Below are 13,226 nucleotides of genomic sequence, written 5' to 3'. Positions count from 1 at the left end.
CAGAGTCAGGAATAGGGTCCAGGGATGACTCTGGGTCGTAGATATCCTAACACAAAACCCACCACAGAGTTGACAGAACACAGAAGGCAGAATGGAGGGATTTTCGGGAAGGCAGAGGGCTGAAGAATATCAGAGACACAGCCATAAGACATTGAGGGCAGGGAGGAGGAGGTAGAGAACAGGTGGGTACAGGTGTAGAAAGGAAACATAGAAGTAGGCAGAGTCCTCTCTCTTAAGCCAGAGACAGAACAGACAGGGAGAAGAAAGGGAAACCTGGATGTGCAGAGCAAGACAGCTCAAGGTGTTCTTGCTTAGTGACTTCAGCCTTTTCAGTAGATGAAGCCAGCTACTAGACAGCCTTTGTAAAGACTAGCCTAGAGGTCTTGGTCATCAATCAGAAAGAAAACCATTGGTATCAAGGCATCAATTAGAGACCAAAAGACTTCAAGGTGCAGTTTGGGGGTTTCCAGTTGGCTGAAATTGTGATCTGATCTGTGCCTTTCTCCAAAAGCCTGGGAAAAGCCACAGAGGAAATCCATGAGCCTGCATCTTAGAGGAAGCCAGAGAACAGGGCAGTAGAACCAAAAGCTGGGTGGGATACATGTTAGGTGGCTGAGGCTTGGAGTAGGTGGGGAGGAAGGCAAGGAAGACACTGGGAGAGGGGGTAAGATGGGAGGGGCCTGTAAGAACCAAGGCCAAGAGAGGGGCCAGAAGAATGAAATCAAGGAACGTTGTCCTGTAACAGGGAATGACAGATTCTAGGATGGTGAGGGGTAACAGGACCAAAGGGAATTTGCTTGAGGTTTGCTCAAATGAAGCTGAAAGGAAAGAGTCTGGAATAAATAATCGGAAAGGTCAGGCACTTGAATCCTGAGGTTGCTGAGAGGAAGAGCCGGAGAAGCAGCTCAACTTCCAGGAAGCAGGACTGGTTAAGAAGGCAGCAGGGATGTGCCTCCCCAGGGCCTAGTAGGCTACAGAGCATCTCCAACTAACAAACAGAAAAGAAATCAGGACCAGCCAATCAAGGAGGCAATAACTATGTTTATGGGGGGCAGGGGGGAGAGGGAATCTGCTGAGCACAGAGAGGAAGTCCTGAGGGTACAGAGGAAGTGGCTGGTGTTGAGAGGATGCATACACCTATGGAGGGTTCCCTTAGGAGGCATTGTAGCCAGGAGCATTTACATCCAGATTAAGTTCTGTCACCTCAGGGCCCATCCTCCCACTGACATTCTCCAGCAGACTCAATTCCCAGAAACCAATTTTGAGCAGCTTTATCTTACAGCTGTCACTTGGAGTCCCCAGGAAGTATCTGGTAAGCATCTTTCAGGCATAAAGAGCTCAAGTCTCAAGCTCAAACTCCAGGACCCCAACTTTCAAGACACTGTCTAACCAAGCATCCTTTTCTGTCTTTTGTCTTTTCTTACCTTCCTCTGCTTAACTATTATTACTATTTTATTTATTTTTGGTGCTACTACAAGAGCTTGAATTCAGGACCTACCACTCTCATTCACTAACGGCTGTTGCTCTATCACTTGAGTTAATCTCCAGTTCCAGCTTTTTACAGGTTAAGTAGAGATAAGAGTCTTAGGATTTGTCCACTCAGGCTAGCTTTGAACTACACAATCCTCATATCTCAGCCTTCTGGGTAAGTAGGATAATAGGCATCAGCCACCAGTGCCTGGCCTTTAATTATTCTCAACTCTAACTGCCACCTGTCATGGTACTCATATCATCTACATTCACTTCTTTATCTACAAGGCATAGAAGAGGGTACAGATTACAATAGGCGTTCAATGAACTGAACTTTAAGACTGTTGAATAAATCACTTTGGGATATCTTGTTGGGAAGGGAAACTATGAAGTCATTCCTGCTTTCAAAACAGGAGTTCTAATCTTTGTGGGGGACACTCATCCCTGAATCTCCATCAGGAGTAGCTTTGCCTCTTGGAAAACAAGGGACATCCAGGCTGATGAGAGCCTGCAAGCTGGTTCTTATGCAATGCTACGGCCTATTCTGATTGCTCCCCATCCCTGCCACCTGCTTGGGACTCAATTGCATTCACATCACTTGCTCCCTACCCAGCCAAACTCCACAAGAAGATGGTAACACAGTCTCTTCTGCTGATTAAAACTAAAAGCAGCACCATGGAGAATTTCTATAATGATATGTCTTCCTCTTCCTACCTACTCTAGAAATGTGCCCATAATGCAACCCTATGCTTAGAAATGTTTCCTGCTATACACTATGCACCAATTCCCCTGGTTTTTGGCCATTTCAAGGATGGGGAGATCCAACAAGCACCACAGATGCGTTTCACCGGAGCACCATCACCACCTGCCAATGCTCATTACTAGAACAATATCACAGTTTCATTCCTATTTTTCTCCACCAATTTCCAGCAACTGTGGATCTGCAATTAACATGAAAAGCCAATCTGTCCTGAAATGAATCGAAGCAAAACATACCGCGACCTGGGCCGAGTCGAGGAACTGGAGGCCAAAGTAATCTGTTTCCACGAGGTCCAAGTGGTACACGATCTGATCAAACAAATCCTGGCCTTTGGCATGTTTCTGGAAGACAAATGGAGAGATGACAATTTTAGAATATGACGGCTGATTAACTAAAACATTTTTTTAAAACACCACTTCTCTCTATAAATTGCATACATGTGCACAATTGAAAAAAATTAACTGGCCTTATTTAGATGAAACACAAACATCTAATAAGAGAAATTCAAATGCGGTGTAACAGTATGGTGTTAAATACCCAGATAAGCACTGTTAAGCCTTGCTAGTCTCTCCTCTCCCTCCCAGAAAAAAAAGCTTTTTGGGAGAAAGCCTATATCAGGCAATTCTGAGGAGAGGTATGCAGGGCTCCGCTCCAGCACAGCAGAATCCCCACCACCTCCCAGTGAGGAGGCCTCAGGCAATCTGCTACTCCTGATGAATTGACTCTTTCTGGCCTGTGGCCCCACAGAGCAAGTGGAAAACAAAAGACCACTATAGATCGCAGTTCAGAGAGCTGGAAGTCAACTCCAAATTCCAAGTACACTGCAAGGTTCTGACTAAATGAGATGTGAGCACAAAAGAAGAGTCCAGACACAGAGGCTGCACCTGCCGCTTTTAGCAGGTGTGACCTGGAACAGGTATTTCTCCTACTGCTTCTCTTCCTGGCCTCCTCCTGTTCCTTGGGAAGATTAAGAAGATCTCAAATGAGAGCCACTCCAGGAAGACTAAAGTCTCTGACACACAAAAGGCTTATTAGTACTCACTCAAGCAGAACACAGGCATAAGACTCAGAGAAAAAGTAAGCATATCATTGCAAATATGCTAAAATCTGAGTATCAAAGAAAATAAACAATAACTTCATTCACTGACTAGAGAACCAAGTCTCTATTATAAAACCTGGTATGTGAAAGCACCCAGCTCTGACATGACCTTTAATTGAAGCATGGGGAACCAAAAATGTAGCAGCAGCATATACAGAGGTTAACTAAAAATGGATCACAGGCCTAACTGTGAGAGTTAAAAACTCCCACATTCTGAGAATATAAAACTCTCAGAACGAAACAGGCCCTACCAGGCATAATGGTATATGCCTATAATCCAGATCTCTGGAGGCGGTAGCAGGATTGTCAGTTCAAGGCCAGTCTGGGCTATAGAGTGAGATGCTGTCTCAAACAAACAACTAAAACCAGATTATTCTAATTCAACAATAAATACCTAATTTTAAAATGATCATAGAACATGTATACATAGTGCACCAAAGATACAGAAACAGCCAATAAAGACAAGAAAATATGCTCAACATAGGCACAATGCTTCATGACCTGTAAGATATGTGTTAGTGAAATGAGTTCCCTTCCCATAGTTTGGTATACCCCTGCCCCTCTCCACAGCTTAGCATGCTCCCTTCCTAGGCAACACTAGGTCCACTTAGTAAAGGCAGTAAATAATCAGTCTCTGCCCCCCTCTACCTTGGGATGGCACTCCTCTGGGGTAGCTACCACCATATAAGGCAATAGGGGCCCCTTAGAGTGACTTTCAGGTCTGGGCAGTTGCAGGACCCTTATCTACTATTTGGACATCAGCCATAAATCCTAGTCCACTATGGTGAAGCCCCTGGCCCCCACGTCCACACCAGGGTCTCTGCCTCCGAGCCCCTTCTAGCCCCTCCTAAACCTCCTAGGTTATATAGGTCACCTCAGACAATAGCCGGTGCTTCTTCCCATTTCTCCCTTGTGAGAAGGGGTCTTGCCGGCCCCTTTCCCGGCAATAAACCTTTCTTTGTTCTCTGTATCTGGATGTCTGCATGGTTCTCTGGCAAAGTCTAATTTACCCTATCAATAAGCACCAAAGTACAAGCAAAAAACAGTCATCAGAGGTAAAACTTTCACACTTCATGGGATAAAAAGTGTCAAAAATGTGTAGACAACCCAGATTAGCAGAAAATTATTGTCAAGCATATACAGTTGTTCTCTCCATATCTGAGGGAGATTGTTTTTACAAGACAATCCAAGAATATCCAAATACTTGGATACTCAAAAATCCCTTCTAGCCGGGTGCTCATGCCTGTAATCCTAGCTACTCAGGAGGCTGAGATCTCAGGATCGCAGTTCAAAACCAGCCCAGGCAGGAAGGTCCTAGAGACTCTTATCTCCAATAAACCACTCAGAAAACTGGAAGTGGTGCTGTGACTCAAGCAATAAAGTGCTAGCCTTGAGCTGAAGAGCTGAGGGACAGTGCCTGGGCCCAGAGTTCAAGCCTCATGACCAACAACAACAACAAAAAAGTCCCTTCTATAAATAGCATATTTGCACAGGCATATCCTCCCATATGCTTTAAATTATCCCTAGATAATCCCTAGGTGTTACTTAACACCTAATACAACATAATACAATATAAATACTAGGTATATAGTTGTTATACTGTTTGGAGAGCAATGACAAAAAAAGTGTGCGTATGTTCAATGGAGATACAAATATTTCTAATAGTTTGGATCCACAGTCATTTGACTATGCGGATATAGAGGTTCAAGTATATCTGATTGGCAACATTATCTAGAATAGAAATAACTATTTCAAAACTTAACAAATACCCAATTAAGAATGGCCATAGGGAATCAGGCATCAGTGGTTCACATTTATAATCCTAGCTACTTAGGAGGCATGGTGGTTGGAAGCCAGCCTGGACAGGAAAGTCTGTGAAACTTTTATTTCCAAGTGACTGCCAAAAAGTGGGAAATGGAGGTGTGGCTCAAGGGACAGTGCCCAAGTCTTGAATTCAAGAATTGATGTGCATGTGCGTGCGCACATGTGTGTGCCCATACATGCATGCGCATACACACACATGTGCACCTACACCCACACCCACAAACGGCCATAGGATATGGGTAGGTAGTTCTCCAAAAATATGCAAACGGCCAATAGACACAGGAAAAGATGCTCCACATCTTTAGTTACTAGGGAAATACAAATAAAAACCACAATCAAGAGACCACTTCATACCTGATGGGATAAAAAGGGAAGACTAAATCTATCTATCTCTATCTATCTATCTATCTATCTATCTATCTATCTATCTATCTATCTATCTATCTATCTTTCTATCTATCTATCTATCTATCTATAATGACACATGCTAGAGAAACTGGAATCTTCATATAGTGCTTATGGCAGTAAAAAAGTGTGCAACCACAGTATGTGAGGAAGCACCCCAGCAGTTTTCAAGTGATTAAACAGTACCATTCCTAGGTATATATCCAAGAGAAATTTTTAAAATGTTAAGTTCATGAAAGAACATCTGTATGGATATTCTTAACAGCCATTATTCATGATCTCCAAAAAGCAGAGACAACCAGAATGTCTGTCAACTGAAGAATAAACCATACACAATATATGCACTTAACAGAGTATTATTTGTCTAGAAAAAAAAAGAAATGAAGCACTTAGGTATCACATAGACGGACCTGGAAAATGCTATGCTTTGGTGAAAGAAGCCAGCTACAAATTGCCACACATTGTATGATCCCACTGTGAGAAATGCCCAGAGTTGGAAAATCCAAACATACAGAAATTAGATTAGTGGCTGCTCTGCACTGGGAGCTGGGGGAAGATGGTTACAGTGAGAGTGGGGTTTTTGCCAATAAAATGTCCTATAATTGCTTGTGGTGACAGATGTACAACTCTGCTAATGCACTAAAAGCCACTGAATTCAGCACACTCCAGACAGGTGAAGTAAATGATGATATGATTTTCAGCAAAGCTATTAAAAATAGTAGGTGAGCCAGTGGCTCATGACAATAATCCTTACAACTTAGAAGGCTGAGATCTGAGGATCACTGTTCCAAGCTAGCCTAAGCAGGAAAGTACATGAAACTCTTATCTCTAATTAAAAACTATCAAAAAAGCCAGAAATAGAGCTACGGCTTAAGTGGTAGAGCACTAAACTAGCCTTGAGCAAAAAAGCTCAGGGACAGTGCCCAGGCCCTGAGTTTAAGTCTTAGGACTGGCACACACTCACACATTCACATGCACACACACCACACACACATACACACACACACACATGCATACACACATGTGGATGGGTGGCATTCTTCTTTATTGAAATAGTCTAACAAATAATTAAAACAAGTGAGGAATACTGAAATATGCCAACAAATCATTGGATAAGACAGATGCAATGTCAATATTTTGTTACTCCAAGCTCAGAACCAAAGAATACTCACAACCCAGAAAATGTGAAAGGCAGCTAGCTTTTGTGTGTCCCCGATGCAGAACTCCCAGCACCCAAGTCACACTTGCTCCACAATGTCCTCTCAGGGAGAAATTCTACAAACTCCCTGGGGCAAAGAATCTAGTTTCGTACTTCAACAAATAGAATAAAGGGAAGAGTAGAGATGAAGTAGGTGTGGGGAAATGTGAGGAAAGGGACTGGGCATCATTAAATTAAATCAGATTTGAAAAAGGACCAAGAGTGATAGTTTGTGTCTGTGATCCCAGCTACTCTAGAGACAGAGATTGAAGGATCACAACTCCAGGCTGGATAGGCAAAAGCAAAAGATCTTCTGAAAAACAAAGGAAAGTAAAAAGGGAGCAGCCTCCTGAGTAGCTAGGAATAAAGGTGTGAGCTACTGGTGCTCAGTCCAACTTTTCTTTAACACTGATTTTTTGGCAGTTGTCGAACAACAAATACGTTTTTAAAAACAACAGCAATAACAGTATTCTGGCACACTTCCTTCTTGCCCCTAACAAGGGATCTTCTGGATATCTTTCCTCTTCCTCTCCAGTTCTGCCACCCTAAGCAACACCTATTATTGTGGCACCAATGCTTTATTAATGGCTTCCCTGATGGGACAGAACTAGTTAAATAAAGCTTTAGCAGCAGGAAAGCAGAAAGAAACAGGCTGGGAAGAGCAAAACACCTGTACTCTGGGCCCAAATAAGCCACCAACTGTGTGACCTTAAGCAATTCATAATTTCCCCAAATCTCTTACCACCAGCCCAGGCTTGTCCCATGGCCAGCTGCTGGTGCGGTGCCCTGCATAAACAGGGCCACAAAACTCATCTGGCCCCAAAGCCAATCTGCTCCCCATTGCATCTCTATTTGAGTTCAGGACTCACCATCTGGGTATGATTTCATTACTTATACAATGCTAAATAAAATAAAATAAAATTTTTAAATTAAAATCACAGTTCTACTTCTATACAATGGCAGTGGTCAGCACAAGCATGTCTAGCCATTCCAACTGGCACCTTCTTGTCTTCCTAACATGGCTCGTAAAGTCAGCAGAGCTCTCAATGAAGGCTGAAGAAAGGAGTTCTTCTGGCATTGCCAGACCCTCACACACACTGGACTTGGGAGATACAGGGTCTGGTAGACAGGAAATAGCATTCCTACTCCTACTGGTAGTTTTCCATATATTTCTAAGCACATCACACTCACATCCCAAGTGACCCCCTGTTTCATATCCTCTGTTGGAAAAGCACATTCCCATTGGCCCTTGCCAGCTCCCAAAGGAATCTGCTAAGATTGTAAGAGCTCAAAAACCCAGAGGCCTCAGTAGGTTACTGAGCAGGATGAAGATGGGAGGATTGAGGCTGCTGCTCCTGTACCCCTCCTTCCTCCCAGCCTGCAGTACCCACTCTCAAACCTATAGAGACTCAGTTAACTCAGTTCACCCTCACTTTGGATCCAGACATCTCACTTCTGGAGCAATGCTTGGAAGCTTAACCCAAACCTTCCCTCTTCCAGGCATGACAACATTCCATCCCCCGTGCTTTGACAGGATCACCTTGTACTGCCACATCAGTGACCCAGAGCCTTACTCTGGATTGAGTATTCCTTGAGGGCAGGGTCAGCTAGGCTTACCTGAATGCCTACATCTCTGTCCCTTTCTCCCCAAAGCACAGCCCCTGTTTGGCACACAGTGGGCACTCTGTTGCATGAATGGACAGCAGGAGGATAGGTGATGGGGTCTGGGGCCGAGACAAAGTGATGCTCCAGATGGGCCATGCTAAAGCACCCACAACTGACTAATGATACTTCACAAGCGGCAGGCCTAAACATGAAAACATGCTCATTAAAATATTTTCACATTAAGTATTCCATGAACAAGCGCCTAGAGAACAATACTGAACTTCCAAGGCCATTTACCTAAACACAATTTTGTTATTATTATTTGAAGTGCTATTCAGTGGTTACAGTAGGAGGTAAGTTAATGTGACAAAGGCTGGAAAGCCATTCCTTCTGGCATTAGCATTATCTCAGTCCCCTCCTCTGTGATAGATTCATTCATTCACTCATTTAACAAATATTTGCCAACTATCAGTTAACAAACACCACTGGGGAATATGGGGTGGGGGTGGGGTTAGAAAGTTTAGAAGGGAGGTAGCAATTCTCCTCTTGCTATACTAAATTCTTAGTGAGCAAGTACTTTCTGGGGTACCCAAATCATTCATCTCAGTTTGAGACTCAAATTCACAGGTATCAACAGAATTTGCCCCTGCTTTCTGTTGCAGCCTCAACTGCATATAAGGCCCTCTCAGCCAGGGTTGCCTTTATGGAATCCAATGATGATGTTTTTATTTCCCATAAACATGGCAGGCTCTAGTAAACTGTACCCCTGAATTCTCACACCCAAGTTTCCTACTTTTTCTGCCTCTTATCTGAAGCCATCCCAAGAACCAGCAACCTGTGGTTTTGAGTCCAAATGTTTCTCTGCAGCGACTCCTGATCTGACTATAACCTGAAAATACCATGCTCATTAGAACCATGTGTGAAATAAGAGCCCACAGTGACCAATGGACATTGGGGCGGAGGCAGCCACTGTACAAAGGCATGGACACTGCCCTCTTCTGCTGCTCAGTCAGGGGCGGCTGTTTTCCTGGCTTACCGGTTCCCAGCCATGTTCCTGGTAAGGGAAACTACTGGACAGCTGATATAGCTGTCCCTTCCCCAATAAGTGAATACATGACCTTTGATAAGATGCTGCTGGCACCATCTTACTATTACACCCTGGCCTGGCTATAACACTAACATCCAAGTCTAGTCCTGGGAGAACAAAGAAAATAGAAACCTACCTTTCCAAATCTCATTTAGTCTCAAAAGCATAAAATGCAGGCAACCCAAGTCGATTTGAAGGGAGAAGTAATCTGTGTATGCTTGGGGTGTTTCACATTCTAGCTGCAATCTAAATTGGAAAAACATCGCATCTGGGCAGTGAATGTGACTGCCTGAGCCTCTTTTGCAGGTACACACAGCTCTCCCCCATCTACCTGCCCACCACATCAGATGGCTTGTCCTAATGTGCCTACCTCCAGGAATGCCTCTCTTTCCAGTTCCAGCATGGCTCAGACCACAGCATCACCCGCCTGTACCACAGGAACAGCCCCAAGCGGTACTACTACCTCTGGTGTCCACCAACTATCACCCATCTCCCCTGTGTTTCCAAAGGATATTCCTTACACAACACAGCACTCATCTCAGTCATTTCTCTGCTCCAGTATCCAGTGGGGAATGAACCTTAGCCTGGTACCTGGGACTCTGCACAATCACTGTTGCCAACCTATGAGTTTTACCTTTCCTCTGAGTCCTTGTATACCCTAGGCTTCAGTCAAGCTGTGAAACATGGTGGTTCACCCCACCTTACATAGTAGGGCCCATCTCTCCAGCTTGGTTTGTATCCTTCCTTTGCCAGGGATGCCTTCTCTTGGACCATTCTATCCCATTCGATACCTGCAGCAAGCCAATCTCCAGGGCCAATTCTAAGTAACAATCTTCATTAGTCGACTTCTTGTTGACAGCATCCTACCCTGTCCATTATTTGCTCCTCTGCCACCTGACTTTTGGAGGCTGAAACAAACACAAACACTGGTATAGATTATGAAGAATCATCAGTTCCCAAAAAGGTCTTCAAACCATCCATGGTTGAGAAATCTGATCTTTCTGTTTCAATTCTGATGTGAATTCTCTGTAGCTGGTCAAGACCTGGGTGCAGAACTCTGATACTAGTATCTAGCTCTTCTAGACGCCCATGTCTGCTTCAGATGCACTCTAGAATGCTGGAGTCATAGAAACCATACCCCACGTTGGCCTATCCAATGGCTAATGAAAATGGAAGGCCACCCATTCATTCCTTACAACTGTCTCAGAGACGCTAGGTAAGGTCATGCCTTTTTCACATAAAAAGTTAATAAGGTCTGAATTCTTACTCAAGAGTTTAAAAGAACATCACCAAAGAAATTTTAGCAGTGTTGTTCATCAAATCACCTTAAGCATGTACTTGGAGCAACTCAAGGTACATCCCTAGCCTGAATGGCAATAGTTTCTAACCTTAAGGTTAGGAACATTTCATGTTCCTGGGTTGGAGGCATGGCCCAAGCAATAGAGAACCTGGCTAGCAAGCAAAGGCCTGAAGTTCAAACCCTAAAACTAAGGAAAGGAGAGGAGAAAGAGAAAGAGAGAGAGACAGAGACAGAGAGACAGACAGACAGACAAACAGACAGACAATACACTAAAATTTCATCGTCCTGAAAGTGGCCTATGATCTCTCCTGTTATGAGTCCTGTCTTGGGGACAGTCACAGATAGTCCTGAGTAGGGCATGGTCTGTTGGTGATGTTTCCTCGGCCTCTGAGGTGTCTCAAGAAGGGCAGCTGTGTTATGAATTACACATGGGGCTGTACCCTAGGACCCTCACAGGCAGAAATGCTCGGCTAGAAACCCAGTTCCCCCACTTTCTAGCAACATGACCATGATGGTTTTGGTACCTGAGAGTCTAGGTTTCTTCATCTGAAAAACTGGAATACTTTCATTTGCTCTGTTAAACTTGCAGATTATTATATTCATTTTTTGAAATAATTAAAAAGCAAGTCAGGTGCAGTGATTCATACCTATAATCCTAGATACTTAGGAGGCTGAGATCAGGAGGACTGAGGTTTGTTGTCAGCCTGGACAAAATAGTTATGGAGACCCTACCTCAACTAGTAAAAAGCTGGGTTCGGTGCCTCATGCTTGTCTTCTCAACTACACAGGAAGTATAAATAAATAAGCAGATCTTGGTTCAGGCCAGTAGAGACAAAGAGCAAGATTATATCTGAAAAACAGCCAAAGCAAAAGAGCTCGAGGCCTGGTTCAAATTGTAGAATACCTGCTTAGCACATGTGAGGCCCTGGATTCAAACCCCAGTACTGCCAACAAAAAGCAAGAATGCAAATAAGTGGGCACCATAAACTGTGGATGCTACACCAGCAAAGGAATGAACACTTTCACCCCAAACTTCAGACATCCCGTAGAAATAACACTATTTGCCATTTGTCAGACACTTAATAAAAATCAAGTTCATGAGGTCTAATAATCCCATTAAAAGAAAACTTGAGGTTAGTCTGGTTTGGGGACCTTTGTAGACTCATCTAGATCCCTAAAGATCAACTCCTTCCTTAAAGTTTAAACCTGTCTCAGAACTCCACGTGGGAGCTAACTTGGCTTCCTACACCAGGGTTCCCAGAAGGCACCTGCCTTCAGGTTTGTTCCAGCTGTTTCTAAGAAGCGCCAATTTCATGCTTAGTTACCAGTTCTGTCCCTCTCCTACTAGAACTTGCCAGGTTTCTATGAGCCTCAGTAGGAAACAAGCTTTGTGTGGCAGACATTGCCTCCTCCCTCTCTCAAGTGGCCTAGGAGTCAATCCCTGCTTATGGTTTCATTGAGTAACACTTGAAGAGCCAAGCACTAAATATTTGGTCCACAGGATGGCACTATGGGGAGGTGATATGGTCATTTAGGAGGTGGGGCCCAATGGGAAGTCTTTGGGTCATTAGGTGCATGTCCTTGGGGGACCCAGGCCACCTCCTGCTGGTTTCTTTCCTGGCTCATGAAGCAACTAGTCTGCTAGACAATCCCACAATGATATGCCATCCTTGCCACATGCCCAAGGCAACAGGCCATGATTTTGCTATGGAGCTAAAACAAACCTGTTCTAAGTTTATTGCTTCAGGTTTTTTGTTATAGCAATGTCATGATATCGAATAGAGGACTGTCACCAATATGGTTAAATCGTCATGAACAAATGTAAACAGTTTACTCCAGAATATAGTAAATACAAACAAATTACCAAATAAGTCACTTTGACATTTTATCATGAGACCAACACCATCTCAGCCATCAGCAAAATTTGGTGACTCAAAACTGGAGTGTAGTAATGCAAAGACTGGACAGAAGTATCCACAGCCTGCTAGACTTGTGGCCACCAAGCTGATAAACTCCACCTGCAGGTTGAAGAGTGCTTTGACGGTTACAAAGGTTCTATATGCCCATCTTGCAAAGGCAAAGGGAGACAGAGCCCACAAGAAATTTTGTAAGTTCTTACTGCTTCTAAGTGACAGAACTAGTAAGGGGCCCCAAGCACCCTGAGTTTTAGGATACAGTTTTTCCCCACTTCCACTGGCTTCCCTGATCATCTCTTCCATTCTTTAGCTACACATACACTGTACCCTGCAAACAAGAAATATTTGTAAAGCCCAATACACAAGCACAAATACACAAGCCTATTGTATGCCTGGGTTTGTCTGCAGCTGGCTTACAAGACCCAGGTTCCATCCAACAGAGATCATGGTGGGAAGGCAATTCCTGCTTTGTCTGGAGGGCAGGGAAATCAAAGCTGTGTGCAAAGTAGATTATTTGCTCACAAACTGACACCAAAGCCAAGACACTATAGTGAGGAGACAG

General features: G+C 43.8%; 1 protein-coding gene across 1 annotated transcript in view; it reads right to left on the bottom strand.

The window, feature by feature from the left end:
* Positions 1–13,226, bottom strand: part of Epb41l4b (erythrocyte membrane protein band 4.1 like 4B) — a 135,563-nt gene that overhangs the window by 93,044 nt on the left and 29,293 nt on the right. The window contains exon 5 of the mRNA XM_013023228.1: positions 2,467–2,571. Within this exon, the coding sequence (XP_012878682.1) occupies positions 2,467–2,571 (105 nt within the window). The remainder of the gene's footprint in view (positions 1–2,466; positions 2,572–13,226) is intronic.

This window comes from Dipodomys ordii, unplaced genomic scaffold (genome assembly GCF_000151885.1).
Source record: "Dipodomys ordii isolate 6190 unplaced genomic scaffold, Dord_2.0 Scaffold67, whole genome shotgun sequence".
In the NCBI taxonomy this organism is placed as follows: Eukaryota; Metazoa; Chordata; class Mammalia; order Rodentia; family Heteromyidae; genus Dipodomys; species Dipodomys ordii.
Note: the sequence above shows the minus strand (reverse complement) of the source record. Positions and strands in the feature narration are given on the sequence as shown.